Here is a 15996-nt window from a genome sequence, read left to right on the forward strand (position 1 = left end):
ATAGTAGGAGAGTATTATTCGTTCAAGCCAGTCTATTTCTCTCAAACTTATTGAGCCCGTTTTAGTCGTATACTTAACAAATTATTTATAAATATCCACACAGCACTTTTTTTTACCCACATAAATTATTATTAATAATTTTTTAATATATATATATATTTTAGCGGCATATTAATAGTACCCCTAGCTTATACATATATTCAATTTGTTATCCTTTTATTATATATTTGTTCTTCAAGAGCAGTAATAGCCACATTAAGGATCATTTATTCTTTATAATTACCTCTTTGTTTTATATATGTTTTAATTTTTTTGCATAGACATTAATGCTTTGCGGCTATAATTTTCAATGGCATATAATTGCTTTTCTTCTGTGCCTGGTTTTTGAGATTTGATCTACCATGGAGTTAAATTCCTTTTAAACAACTAATTGCCTTCTCTAGGGGCTAAGTTTTGTTAGTGACCAAATTGTATTTTTGCACACCGTATTGATACAGCGTAACTTTTCTCCTTACTTTTTGGGACTGCATTTTCATTTTATAATCTTTAAGTTGTGTTACTTTTAATGGTACTTTGGATAATTTTTAAGATGGAATATTTTCAAGCTGGGATACTTTTTATTGTACTTTAGATTATGTTTCTTTGATCTTTTTCTTCTTTTATTACAGTTTTGTATGTCAAAGGAAGTTTTAAAGGTTGGAATCAATTAATTAATCAGCTTTTTAGATTTATAAGAACTGACAATAAATATCAAAATACAGTTTCTTACTGGTCTGAAATTCCAGGTAACATTAGCAGTAACTAAGGTACAAATACTCAAAGCACAAAATTTATTCATTCACATACCAATCCCCATATTCTGGTTTATGTTTTTCCTACAATTTCGATAGGTACCGAACGACTAACATGAACCCTGATAATAAATTGATATTTTTTGCTTGAACAGGTAAAAATATGTTTTATATTTTATGTGTTGCCATGGTCTTTGGTTATATATGTCTCTGCTTTAATTGATATTATATATATACATATGTTTCTGTTTTATTGATAATTCTAATTTACACATTCATCTGTTTTGTCTTTTTATATCCTGTTTTATATATGTATTATGTTTTGTGGGATTTTTTATCATTTTTATATATGTATTTATTTATTAAAGTTTTTTGATTGTTTTTTAATTATTGTTCTACTGATTGCTTATATTCTGTAGCCCCTGAAGCAGCCCCTTATTTATGGGTGAAACTCAGGCCAGAGTCGGGCATCCACTGAGCAATTCATTTCTTCAATAAATATTTATCAAGGACTTTTGAATCTCTCTCTTTCTTAAACCTAGCAGTGTACGATGATACTTAATTGGCATCTCAGAGACATGGTGGAAGGAGAATAACCAATGGGACAGTGCTATATCAGGGTACAAAATATATAGCAATGACAGAGAGAAGATCTGGGAGGCGGGGTGGTACTTTATGTCCGGGATGGCATAGAGTCCAACAGTATAAAGATCCTGCATGAGTCTAAATAAACAATCAAATCTTTATAGGTAGAAATCCCTTGTGTGCTGGGGAAGAGTATAGTGATAGGAGTATAATACCATCCACCTGGCCAAGATGGTGAAATGGACAGTGAAATGCTAAGAGAAATTAGGGAAGCTAACCAAATTGGTAGTGCAGTAATAATGGGAGATTTCAATTACCCCAATATTGACTGGGTAAATGTAACAACAGGGCATGCTAGAGAGATAAAGTTCCTGGATGGAATAAATGACAGTTTTATGGAGCAACTGGCTCAGGAACAGATGAGAGAGGGATCAATTTTAGATCTAATTCTCAGTGGAGCACAGGATTTAGTGAGAGAGGTAACGGTGGTAGGGCCACTTGGCAATAGTGATCATAATATGATCAAATTTGAATTAATGACAGGAAGAAGGACAGTAAGTAAATCTACGGCTCTAGCATTAAACTTTCAAAAGGGAAACTGATAAAATGAGAAAAATAGTTAGAAAAAACCTAAAGGGAGCAGCTACAAAGGTAAAAAGTGTGCAAGAGGCCTAGACATTGTTAAAAAAATACCATCCTAGAAGCACAGTCCAGATGCATTCCATACATTAAGAAAGGTGGAAGAAAGGCAAAACAATTACCGGCATGGTTAAAAGAGGGTACAAAAACTGAAAGAAGGATCCAACAGAAGAAAATAGGATACAACATAAGTGTTGGCAAGTTAAATTTAAGACATTGATAAGACAGGCTAAGAGAATTTGAAAAGAAGTTGGCTGTAAAGGCAAAAACTCACAGTAAAAACTTTAAAAAATGATCCGAAGCAGAAAGCCTGTGAGGGAGTCAGTTAGACCGTTAGATGATCGATAGGTTAAAGGGGCACTTAGAGGAGTAAAGGCCATAGCAGAAAGATTAAACAATTTCTTTGCTTCGGTGTTTACTGAAGAGGATATTGAGGAGATACCCGTTCCAGAGAAGGTTTTCATGGGTAATGATTCAGATGGACTGAACCAAATCTGGCAAACCTAGAAGATGTGGTAGGGCTGATTGAGAAACTGAAGAGTAGTAAATCACCTAGACCTGATGGCATACACTCCAAGGTTCTGAAGGAACTAAAAAATGAAATTTCAGCTCTATTAGTAAAAATGTGTAACCTATCATTAAAATCACCCATTGTACCTGAAGACTGGAGGGTGGCTAATGTAACCCCAATATTTAAAAATGGCTCCAGGGGTGATCTGTGAAACTACAGACCAGTTAGCCTGACTTCAGTGCCAGGAAAAATAGTGGAAAGTGTTCCAAAGATCAAAATCACAGAACATATAGAAAGGCATGGTTTAATGGAAAAAAGTCAGCATGGCTTTACCAAAGGCAAGTCTTGCCTCACAAATGTGCTTCAATTTTTGAAGGGCTTAATACACATGAAGATAAAGATGAACAAGTAGAGCCTGTCTATGAGAGTGTGTGTGTGTGTGTGTGTGTGTGTGTGTATGAGAGCATGTATGTATGTGTATGTGTCAGTGTATGTCAGAGAGAATGAACATGTGAGTGTGTGTGAGAGAGAGAGAGGATAAAGTCTGTGTATCCCCCTAGCCCCTTAATCCTCAAGTTCAGGATGACTGGAAATCAAGAGTTCCCAGGTATGGACAGCAGTGACTTTTTAAATCTTTATTAGCTGTAATTATTAGGTGCTATTTGATAAGAGTGCTGTTTTGAAATATTTTATTGGTGCTTGGGAAATTTTAAATGTATATGACTTCAATTAATAGAAGTTATTCTATTCTTTTATTTTATGGTATGGTGGTTCTGTTTTTCCATTGTTATACACAGGCTGTCTTCTTGGAGTTTCCATATCAGTTGTCTCCATATTGCTGGTCCTAATTTGTGATCCTTTATTCTGTATTTGGTGAGGGTCTGTCTGTGTTCTGCATGTGTAAATTGAGGTTAAATATTTCTGTTTTCTGCCACTGAGAGTACAAGTACCTACACTTTGAAAAGCACGCAGACTTTTACCTGCTTGGGGGGGGGGGGGGAGGGGAAAGGAGCAGTGCTAGGTCTGGAGAAGGTAAAGAACATGCAAGGACTGAATTTTGAAATCCTTCTGCATTTTTTTCAAGCATGTACCTTGCACATGCTTCAGAGCAAATGAAAAGTAAACAAGAACAAGAGAACTGTTTTTCCCCTGCCATACTGAGTTTTCAAAAGGAAATTTCATGGGCAGTTTCCCTTTGAAAATTAGATTGCAGGTCTGCAGGCACCAGTGCTGATTTTCTGCCAGGCCATACCAAGTTGTTAACCTGGAATGTTTTTGAACTTGCTTCCATTTTCCCCATTGCAGCTGGACTGGAAGATGGAATGGCCTCATCCTTCAAATATGAGGGCAATTTTTCTTATACATTATGAATGATTTTGGAGTGCATATCATTATTTCTTTTCTTATGACATGCAAAATGAAATAAGTTTGTGGGGTTCTGCAAGCTTTTTGAAGCTGGAAAGGGGTCCATGTTCCCTGGAAGGTTGGGAACCCCTGTACTAGATAAAATATATTTAAGTAGAGAAATGCAATTTGTTTCACAACATTAAAAAACAATTCTATCTTCTACTGCCAGTGCTTATTGTCCACATAGTGATAACTCCAGTCACAGTAGGCCAACTTAGAACCCCACAAGAAAAACTATTCTTAAAATGTACATACGTCAAGTATTTATAGTAAAGAAAAAAGGCACTGTTCAGGATACTTGTATCACATAAACAAATATTTACACTAACTTAAAAAAAACTTTATTAACAATGGTACAATTGTATACAAATAGTTGATGATAAAAAGTTGCATTTAAAAAAAATATAGCACATGGAACACAACCAATTTTGAGTATCGATTTTCTTTAAAAATGAATTGCATAGCACCATAACATGCATGCCTGCTGCAATTTTAAAATGCTGCACAAATTGCAATTATTTGAGTCCTTTGTCTTTCATGATTTGTTGCCTTGTGTACTCCCAGATCAACAGAGCTCCACTTACATGAACGTTGAGGGATCGAATTATACCTTGCTGGGGAATTTCCACACAAACATCCAGATGATGAATCAGTGTGGCTGGGATTCCTTCACGCTCATTTCTAAGAAAGAGGAAACACCGTTTTGAGGATGGTTAGCTTTACTAAAAGGGGGTAGGATGGGTGGTGCTGATGAGAATGATCACACTTTGTCAGATACATAGTTGCAGATTAGATGGATAATTTTATGAGACAGAACCAGTCAGAGTTGAATTTTCTTTCGTGGTCTGTCAAGGGTTCACAGGATTCTTGCACCCCTTTCCACTATTGCCCCCACCTGTGGATGGTGCAATTTGAACTTGCAACTCTTCACTCCAAACCAAGATATCTACCACTGAGTTACAGAAGAATCTTCATGCTTACCAATGCAACTTTCTGCTTATTTCCTTTCTCTTACTACCTTTTCCTATCATTCTCCTTCAGTTTTCATACAACTGTGAATAAGAGTTTAAGTGTCAAGTGGCTTGCACCAATAGACTTCTACTAATGTGTGCATGTAGTGTTACTATAGAATTTAGTTTTTGTGATTATTTAATCATTAAAGAGCATTGGTACATTACATTCTGATATGAAATGGAAAGTTGAATTTTATAATGCACAAGTGAATTGGTTGCTGGGACTGTGAGAGAAGAAAAGTGAAGAAGACAAAAAGGAGAAAAAAGCAGGGAGACAAACAATAGGACCTATGCAATAAAACTTAATATGAACGCTACAGCCATTATTCACATATTAAAAATAACCTGCTATGCAATAAATGCTTAAAGGCATGGTATGCGCTTAAAATTTAGCATATACAAATGTAAATAGCATATACTCACAAATATGCTATTTTATATTTTTATAAAGCTCAGACATGCACATGTAAATAAGAGTTTGCGTGTAAAATACCTGTGTAAAAAAGGGGCAGTCTAGGCGCATTCTGGGGCGGGGCCAACATTTACACAGGTAAGTTGCTATTTTATAAGCGATTTACGAGTGTATATTAACACCTGCTAATTAACTGGTGTAAGTGATATTAAACATCTTTATTGTGAAGTACTGACTGGGTCGGAGGTCTGGGTGAATTGGGGGGGGGGGGGGGGGGGGGAGTTCAGGCTGTAGAAACTTGAGGGTCTTGATGACCTTAAGAAGAATTGGACAAAAGGTAGACTAATTGTTAAAACTTAGCGACTTACCTGGGCTAAGTTCAACTTAAATTTTGCTTGCAAAATCTCGCATGTATATTTTTTAAATCTTAAATTAAAAAATGCGATGCAGCAATTCAGCTAGTTGACTAAGTGGTGTCATAAATGGCGCAAAGAAGAATTACACATTTTATAACCCACACATACATGATATGCGCGGGTTATAAAATAATGGAGATGACCTGCGTGCTGCCATATACAGGGGTATACGGGCACGTGCATAGGTCTTTTAAAGTTAGCCTTTTATTGTGCATGCTAAACCAGAGTCAGAAGATGTTAGTGTCTTATGTGCTAAAATTAGCATGCATGTGCACATGAATGAAGGGACATCACATGCAAATAACACTTTAGTGCAGGGGTGGGCAACTCCAGTCTTTGAATGCCACAAACAAGAAAAGTTTTCAGGATATCCACAATGAATATGCATGAGATGTATCTGTATACAATGGAGGCAGTGCATACAAACATATCTTATGCATATTCATTATGCATATCCTGAAAACCAGACCTGTTTGCCTCTGCTTTAGTGTGTGCACGGAAAATAACATGGTACACTCCTCTCCACATGCTATTTACCATGCACTTACTAACACTAAAAAGTTAACATCTGCCTTGGAGCAGGTATTAAATCTTTATTAAGCACGCCAATATCTAAAACTGTCTAGCAACTTCTGGAAATCCCCCATGCTAATTGGTCCAGACTGAAAAGGCCTATTAACATAGGGGGAGTGTTTCCTCCCCCGGTGACAATTTGTCCCTTCAGTACCTCTCCCACTGCTGAGCACCAGCAGATGCCAAAAGCATCTCTCCACCCTTCTCCCTTGCTCTATAGCCATAAGACACCCCAATGTCCACAGGGGTCCTAGATGAGAAGCTCTCTGCCCAGGATTCCTAGGGTTTGGGACTCTTGTCAAGGGGGTCTTGTGAGAGAGGATTTCTGGCCCAGTGGTCTACGGATCTCTGACCTGTGACCCTTAGAACTGGGAACCTTTTTAAAGAAATTTTTTCAGCCTAATTTTATACTTCTTTTTAAAACACTTTATTCAGAGCAGACTTTTTTTTTTAAACTCCTGCACACTATGGATATCATTAGCTTACTACAGTAGCAAAAAGCAAATTTTTAGTGTAGTAAAAAAAAAAGCATACTAATTTTGCAGAGATTTTTAAATATTACTCATTACATCGTTTACTTAGTAGCTGGCTCAGAAATGCAGTGGAATGAGAACTCGAGTACAACACTAGATAACTTAAAACTGTACAGCTATTAAAAGGCTGACTGCATCAATCATAGATGAGTTTCGGATAAAGAGCTCCAGTGTATTGCAGCAGTGTTCCTCAGAAAACATGAGCTGGGATCTCACCATGTCTTGCGCTAATTACTAGCTTTATCCGAAATGTTATTGTAAAGGCCGGTCTTGTATGGCCTTGTGAAGCTGAAATATTTGACAGAACACATTGGGGTAGATTTTTAAAGTTATGCGCAGGCGTAGATTTGTTCGCACAACCCGGCGCGAACAAATCTACGCCTGATTTTATAACATGCGCGCGCTGCCGCACGCATGTTATAAAATCCAGGGTCGGCGCAACCTGCACGCGCCGAGCCGAGCAGCCTGCCTCAGTTCCCTCCGAGGCCGCTCCAAAATCAGAGCGGCCTCGGAGGGAACATTTTTTCCGGCCCCCCCCCCCCACCTTCCCCTCCCTTCCCCCTTCCTAACCCACCCCACAGCCCTAACTAAATCCCCCCCCTACGTTTATTCAGAAAGTTATGCCTGCCCAAGGCAGGCGTACCTTGTGCGCGCCTGCCGGGGGGGCTGGTTCGGAGGCTGAGGCCCCACCCCCAGAATGCCCCTGAATGCCGCGCCGGCCCCGACACGCGTCCCGGGGCTTTGTACGCGCCGGCAGCCTATGCAACATAGGCGCGCCGGCGCGCAAGTCCCCTGCACTCATATATCCGGCTGGGGACAGGATTGGAGTCAGGGGATGAGTCTGGGGGCCTAGGTCGCAGTAGGCTGCTAACATGATCAGGGCTGGAGATATCACAATTTCCAGGTATTGGAAGGGTGTGAGGGATAGGGTTGGGGTGGGGTGGGGTGTAGGAAAGAGGCTGGGGCTGCCTTTTGAGACTATTTGGAACCAAGAAGGAGGCAGAGGAGGCAGGGTGGGGTGGTGCCGATAGTTAATATATTCTTTTCTTTTTTTTTTAAATACTTGGGGGAGTAGGGAGGTCTTGAGCTGGTAGGTACATTGTTTGCTATATTGACTGGGGGAGGCAAGGATTTGGGATGTCAGGCCTGCACACTAACTTTTTTTTTTTTTTTTTTAAATCAAGGCCTTGCTATTTATTTCGAATATAGCTGGTTAAGCTAAAATTATCCAGGGCCATGTTCCCAGATAACTTTCGACCTACTCTCAGACACATCTGAAGATGGCTGAATAACAGTCAGTCAGATAAGTTATTTGGCAAGCTTGTCCTTCCCTCGGAATGTCCCCAAATATGCCTTTTTCTTATTTGGCTAAATTTTAGCTGGATAACAACTTATTTGGCTAAACGTCAGCTGGGTATGTAAGAAAGATTTTCAATACTTGCCATTGAGCCAGATAATTTGTGAGTTATCTGGCTAATTGTCTTTGAATATTGGTTTCTACGATTACACTGTATCTTGATAAATGTAATCTGATCAATTTTGCAGAATTTTAAAATACTGTGTACAGAATTTTCTTTTGAAGAGAATTCCCTCAAGAGTAAATAGTTTAATTGGTGTTGGTGAGTCTCCACTAATCAAAATGCTACAAAAAAAATGATTAAGGTATCTTGATGGCTTACTGGCAGTATTATGAGCTGCAGTGAAGAAAATCTGAATTCATGTCACGCACTCTGATCTGACACATTGACTGAAGTTTAGAGCAGTGCAAAGACTGCAAAGGAGGGAATGAACAAAATACTGCTCTTTGGTGGCCCATTTTACTTAGATATGAATGCCTAAGCTCAAAACTGGCAGGTGAAATGCTTGGGTCAGGATTCTGCAGGCAGGCCAGACTCATGCACAAGGCAACAATGTCCCAGAGCTGTATCTGAGCTCTAATCTCTACCCAAGGTCAATCACAGTGTGTCCCTAGGCATGATTTAACCTAGCATGGAGGTGAAGTTAATGGCACTGGAATAAAGGGGAGGGTAAAAGGGCTGTCTGAACATTGCCCACCCTTAACCCAGTTATAAGTATCCATGAGGTGCCACAGCATGTAAACCTTTAGCTGTGTTAAAGGAAAGTATTCCAAGGGGTGCAATTTAGGCAGGATTAGAAATAGCGCATGTATATTGCATTTTCAAATGTACAAGTGCTATTTCCCAGTCAAATATAGCCTGCACAAAAAGCAGATGCAAAGTCCATAAGGCCAGCTGTACCCATGGCTAATTTTCACAGGAACAATATGAATGGACTTTCCCCTTTGAGAATTTGTCCAATACCCTGGGTGAGCTGATTTCATCCTCAGTGTGTCCAATTTTTGGGCTCTCCTCACTAACAAGTGAGACTGGTACAGGATGCAATATAAGACAATGGTGTTGCAGTTACATAGCCAAAACAGCAGTTATAATTAATATAAAAGGGTAACAGTTACGGATCTCACAGCACTTCTGTGTTAAATTTCACTTTTCACACACAGTTTTGCTGAGAAAAGTCTTCCCCCCCCGAAAGCTGGTGCCAATACTGTTGATGATCACCATCAGGGCCAAATTTCTGAAAATGTGTTTCAGTGGTTTTCGAGATCGTTAATGCAACCCTTCTCTTCCCCCACCCAGCACACAGATTCATTCACCTAAAAAAAGGAATTTTAAAAAGATGTGATTGTCTAGCTACAGAAAATTCCTCACGTAATCATAAAATCAAATGTCATACACTGTTAAGGAGTACCACAAGATGGCGTCGGCCATCCACTGCTCCTACCATGTGACAGGGGCTGACCAATGGCACCGGTAGCCCCGTGACATAGTAGGTCAAAGGCTATCGGTGCCATTTTGAAACCGGCAGCAGAGGGTGTGAGTGCAGGAGATGGCTCCTGGACCCCCCACTGGACCACCAGGGAGTTTAGGTAAGTCTTGGGGGGGGGGTCAGGAGGGTGGGGGGGTTGTAGTTAATTTAATTTTAGCCGGGACGAATAAGAATTAACATATAAACGTATCGGGGGCCACCCTTGCCGAATGCAACATATCTGCCCCCCGACAAATACGAATCCCGAATGCAATGTATGATGTCCCTCTGTACATCCCTAATATGTAGTAATAAAAAAAATGAAGAGGGTAAATATCCATAGTGTACAAGCAAGCATCCTGCTGATATTTTTGTTTCTACACCAGACAGATTTATATCCACAGACTGATCTGGCTGTTTGTTCTTAATCAAGCGTCAAATGGATGTGGATGTTCATAGTAACCCTATAAAATCACTGAGGTTTTAATTAACCATGTTGATCTGTGTTCAGCTATATCACTGCACTGATTTGGATATTCACAGTGAAATGGTACTGCTAAGGAGATGGACACCAGTTATTAAGAAGTATGTTCACTGCAATACTACACTGCCAGGGAAGAAGTAATAGAAATCTATAGCATTAGGAAGGCTGTGCTGATGATCACAGCAATACTAAATTGTCAGGGAGATAGCCTTAGTTTCTCTTGCTGTCAGCATTTAATTGGTGAAACAGAAAAAACAATCTTGCCTGCTATGCAATCTCATCCTACCCTGCTACCTCATGCAGTGATGCCTCCATACAAGCAGAGGCCTCTAACGAGCTCTGCTTTCAGCCATCAGAGCCAGCTCTTCAATGACTAGCTGATTCAGCTGACTTGCAACCTCCACTCCATCAGCTTAGCCTCCAGCCTTGCCAAGCTCCTCCTTATTGCCCACACCACACCTAAGCTCCAGCCCTATACAATGCTGCCTTGCCCATATTCTATTGCCTTCTCATGGAGTCAGCCTTGGCTCTTTGACCTGGCCACTGCTCCTTGCCTTGTGGCCTATAGCCCTTCTTGCTCCTTGCCTTGCGGCCTATGGGCCTTCTTGCTCCTTGCCCTGTGATGCTTGGACCTTCTGCTATCTTGCACCCTGCCCTGTGGTCTCCAGAATCTGCTCTTACTTTTTTCCTTGCTTCAGGGCCTCTACAGGCCTCTCTTTGCTTACTGGCCTTAGGCCTAATGGCCTACAGGCCTTCCTTACCACTGCCTTTGGGCCTTTGTGTTGTTTTGTGTTGTCTTGTCCTTCCTTGTCTAGTCCTGTCCTGCCTAGCCCTAGCCCTAGTATCCTTTCCCTCTTGCCCCAGCCTGTATCTAGTTCTAGTCCTTGCCCAGTTTCAGCTTGTCTGATTCTGTGTCCAGTTCCAGTCCCAGTTCTGCATCCTGTCCTGTAGCCATTATTCAGACCAAGCCTTGCTCCAACCTTACCAGCCTGTCCAGGCTTTGCTCCAGACTATCCAGCCTGCTCCAGATTCACCATGTTATACAGCTGCAGCAAAGACCTTCTGGCCCCCAGAACGTAAGGGTTCAACCCATGGGGAAGGAGGCTGGTTAGGCAGAAGACCAGCCCTAGTCCTGCCCAGCATCCAGCCTCATCATCCTGTGCCACTCCAGTCCAGAAATCCTGACAAAACCTATGTTTGCTTGGAAAATAACTCTGCAGACTAGAGTTTGGGTCTGTAATTGGGTGGCGCTTTGCAAACAGGGGAAAGTGATGTATGAGAGGTGGCACTCCCAGGGGCAGTGGGGGAAGAAAATGTGTGCAGATTCATTTTCAAAATGTACATGCGTTATTTTACATGGAAAAAGTAGGCGCACAAAAAAAGGAGGTGCAAATATCCACCTTACTGGCAGCAAGTTTCAAAATGTATATGTCCTCTCTGAGATCTTGTATATTTTGTCCTAATGCACACGGTTTGAAATGTATCACCTATAGGATCATTTGTAACTACCTGGTAAAAACCAAACAGTTTGCATAAATTTCTTTAGCCAGAGGCCAGAATATCTGCAATTCTAACTTACCCCAGTAATAGCAAAGATTTCACCGGGAATCTGTATTCTGTTAGTTTGGAGCTTCTGGCTGTTTGTTCCACTCCTATAATAGTGTAGCCTTCTGTTTTCTTCTGATGCAAGAAGTTTAAAAGCTGAGGTGGCTTCACCTGCATATGCAATGAAAACATTTTATCACCTTATAACAATGGCTACAGGAAGGGACTTCAGTCCTGCAACATGAATTTAAAGAGTCTCCTCTGTTACTGAAACTCTGTAGGTTGCCAGGCAAGTCATTTTATCGCCTTGTGCTTGCTAATCGATGTGATTTATGTACGTAAACTTCTTTACCCATGTAAGCTTGCAGTTTAATGATTGACACCCTCGGAGCAGGTAAACACATACATGCTGTGAATCGCACACATACGTTTAATCACATTTAAAAAGGGGCAGGGAGAGACCAAGGGAGGCAGAATACATGCAGAGATTGTATTTTTTAAATCTGTGTGTGTACATTAACCAGTGCATACTTTACATCTTCTTCCATGCAGAAGCAAAGTATGCAGATACTTCATATCTGTGTTGTGTGCGCAGACCCTCATTTTGAAAACGAACCCACAGTCCCACAAGTACCTGCAGCTCACATCATTATTGCCATCTGTGCTGGGTCATTGTTCTTTACCCTTCTATGTAGGCCATGGCTTTCCAAATTATAGGTAAGAATGCCAATTCCGGTCACAAAACCTTCAGCTGGGGGGGGTCACAAGTGCCGCAAATGGCAGCTCTCTTCAGATTCCAGCAGCGGCAACATTAGGTAATGGAAGTCAGCACAGGGCTTGTGAGCCAGTATGTGCTTACAGGTCCCTGCAGTGGCACTGCCATTGCATGAATTTCTGTGGTAACAGGAAGCCCTGCACGAAGAGGGATGACAGCTGCTGGAGGCCCCATGAGCTCGCACTAACCCAGAGGCCCCATGGTGACTCCCTTGTATTGCTGCTGCCATTTAAGATCACTGGCTTGGGTTCAGCATATGAAGGGAGGGGAAGACTAAGCATGCATGGGTTGGCGGAGACTGCCAGTGCTCTTCTCTTCTCACCTACCACTGAACCCTACCCAAAAAAAAAAAAATGTAGCCCATGTCAACCTGCCCACGTTTCCCACCTGTAGTCATCCACCTTTGGTTCGGAGCCCAGGGGAGAATATTGCCACTGACCCTAGAAAGGAAGATGTCTGGAGAAGGGGCTATTTGAAGGGAGGGATGAGATACAGGAGTCTTTAGAGGGTTTGATAAGGGGAGGGATTGGCTGTGGAGGGAGAAAGAGGGGGGCCTGACAGGAAATGAACCAGGTGAGATAAGAGAAGGCGAGGTTGATAGGATCAGCCAGGGGGGAGGGGATATGAGAGAAGGGATGGTGGATGAGTGAGAAAGGGGGATGAGGTGAGAGGCAGGGTATGACAGCATCAATTGGGGTTATAAGAAGGGCTTGAGGATAAGAGGATCAGCTGGGGGGATGTGAAAAGAGCTAAAGAGAGAGGAGATGTGCTGGGGAAGTGAGAGAGAAGGTCCACTGGAGGGGAGAAAGTTAAGAAAGACCATTCTCTGGAAGGGATGGAGGTTGAGAGAGAGAGGGATCAGTTGGAGTGTGGGGAGGTGAGAATGGGTGATTTTTGGAGGCAGGGTTGGCTTTTGGAGCATCCAATCTGTGTGGCCACACTGGATGCCATGGCCAACCGGCACTGTGCTGGCCCAGTTTCCCCTGCTGATACCTTTCTGCATTGTCTTGCTTCAGGCTTTAGCCATCAGCTAATCTAGTAGGGCGAGAGCAACTGCTCAGGCACAAAATGCAGCACCTGCTGAAGAACTCAAGGACTATTGCTGCCACCATTCTGTACTGCTGCCTCCACTGCTGTAGCTGAAGCAGCCAGGAAGGAAAAATCAATTCCCTTGAAGAAGCATCAGTCTTGTAGCTTGCAGGTTGTATGAGAACTGCTGCCATCTGAAGCAGGTCTGTGGGAGATATAGCTACAGCCAGAAAGACTATGGGTGGCACCCTGCAGGAGAGGGGAACCTATCACTCTGGAAGGGAGACAGTGACTTTGTAGCTGCCCCCACACCACTCACTCACTCTCTCTCTTCCCCTTGCCTCCACCTATCCTATTTCTTTCCCTTTGCCTCCACACCTCTCATTCTCTCTCCCCGCTGCCCTGAAAGAGAGAACAGCATTGGGGCAGGAGGAGAGAAAAAGAGGGCGGTTGGGAAGATACTGGTGCTGGACAGAAGGTGGGGAGAGAAAGAGGGCAAAATAGAACAAAAGATGGGGTGGGGGTATTATAATTGGGGCAGGCAAGCTTTCAGCATTCTTGCAGAGAGCAAGAGGTGTGGAGCTGGCCACTGCTGTTCTTGTTGGGGATGGGAGGTACAAGGCTGACTCCCATCCCTGATTTGTCTGTGTGCCTGTAGGTTGTTAAGGTATTTTTCTTTTCTTTCTTTCTTTTTTTTTATTTCACCATACTTAATTTTCTCTTCAAGATTTTTATCCTGAATATATTTTATAAATGTCTAAATAATACTTGCATTTTTCGTTGGGAGAAGGGTGCCGAATTTCATATTTTGCACAGGATGCTAGTTAGGCTAGAACCCGCCCTGGTTGGAGGGGACCACATTCCAGCTAATTTGTTTTGTTTGTCCTCTGGGGTCTTGTGAATTTTAAAGTGCTAAAATGGCATCACAGCTCTACCATGAGCTAACAAGCTAACAAGAACTGCACTGCCAGTCGTATCATCCCCAGAAATGGCTGCACATGGTCATTAAGTACTACAAGTTATAAAGAACGTTGAAAGCTAGATTGGATGAAAGCAGACATAAAAATTCAAATGATTATTAATCATTTGTCATGAATAAAATACAATGGTCCAAACCATTTAAAGAAACCAAAGAATATTTTGGAAATCTGTGACAGAATCCTAAAGGCAAGCTCGTTTTGGCTGGCAATGGAGTCCTGTATTCAGCACATCTTACCATAAGAAAAGCTGTTTAAAAATAAATAAAAGTCAAAGAGCGTTCTTGGATTAAAAAAAAAAAAAAGACTGGAGGAAAAGGAGGCAAGTATATTTTTTGAAAATCACTGAAGGCCAATTTTCAAAGCCTCAATATGGCTAAAATTATGCAGGGAGTTGAACAAGACAAGTACACTTGGCTGCATTTACAGGAGTATTCCGGAACTTGCTTAGGTTGGGGGAAGGAAGTATCATACACAAATTACATTTTCAAACTTATCTTGCATGAAGAAAGTGCTGACACAAAAAGCAGGTGTTATACCCACAGCAAATTTAAGTGAAAGTGTATATTTTCACTTTCAGAATTGGTGCAGAATCCACCATTAAAAAGTAGCAGAGGACTTTGTCCCTAGACAGATGGTCTGAAATCAGATCCCCTTTGGGATTGCTTCTTGGTCTATTTGGCTAGAATCAAGTTTAAGTTCTGAGCCATGAGGTGTGGCTGGTCCCTTCTTGGTCTTTTGTCTGAGACAGAGAGCTTATACAATATGGTGGGTGAGGGGTTAATAAATCATAAAAAATAATCCCAGTTGTAAGAGTGAAAATTAAATCAACAACAAAAAAAGTTCTCAAACTCTTAAAATTTTACAAATTCAGCAAAGCACAAAACTGGAGACAACCAAAAATGGTTCATTGGAGGATCATCATAACACCAGAACGGTTACTTAGTAAAACCTTTTCTCAGCAAGAACGGTCATGTATAATCATAGGTCCAAGGGTCTTTTTTGTTTATTAAATGTGCTTGAACAGTTTATAAAGGACAGCAAATTCTCCAAAAAGATTTTTGTTTTTTTAATAAACAGTCCAAAGAATAAAGTGCTTGCTTGTGCTAAAAAAAATCACAATCAGATAAAGCCCAATAGTTCAAAACGTACAGTGCTTAATTGTACTTGAAAATGCCCCACCATGTTTCAGAAGACCTGCTTCAAGGGCCTCAGTTGTAGTTGGAAAATATTATAGCCCATGAAACCATATCCAAAGCACATGGATTTTGTCCGGAATTAAAGGCAATAGTGATTGGCTGCAGACCGATTTGTGCTCTCTGTAAAGTAAAACTGTCTTGAGTACAAATTTAAGTACAGATGAAATTGCTGCAGGATGCAGAACTTCGCTGCGGGCGGCTTCTTCCTATGCCATGCCACTCAACCCCTTTCAGACCCTGGCCAAATTAGGAGCATTAAAACTATTAAAAACAAAAAACAAAAA

General features: G+C 41.3%; 1 protein-coding gene across 1 annotated transcript in view; it reads right to left on the reverse strand.

Moving 5' to 3' along the window:
* Positions 1-4252: 4252 nt before the first annotated feature.
* Positions 4253-15996, reverse strand: part of LOC115087120 (probable methyltransferase TARBP1) — a 421872-nt gene continuing 410128 nt past the window's right edge. Inside the window, exons 29-30 of the mRNA XM_029593877.1 lie at positions 11767-11903; positions 4253-4614 (exon numbers count right to left, since the gene is read on the reverse strand). Of these exons, the coding sequence (XP_029449737.1) occupies positions 4449-4614; positions 11767-11903 (303 nt within the window). The 3' untranslated portion in view covers positions 4253-4448. The remainder of the gene's footprint in view (positions 4615-11766; positions 11904-15996) is intronic.

Source organism: Rhinatrema bivittatum, chromosome 3 (assembly GCF_901001135.1).
Source record: "Rhinatrema bivittatum chromosome 3, aRhiBiv1.1, whole genome shotgun sequence".
Lineage (NCBI taxonomy): Eukaryota > Metazoa > Chordata > Amphibia > Gymnophiona > Rhinatrematidae > Rhinatrema > Rhinatrema bivittatum.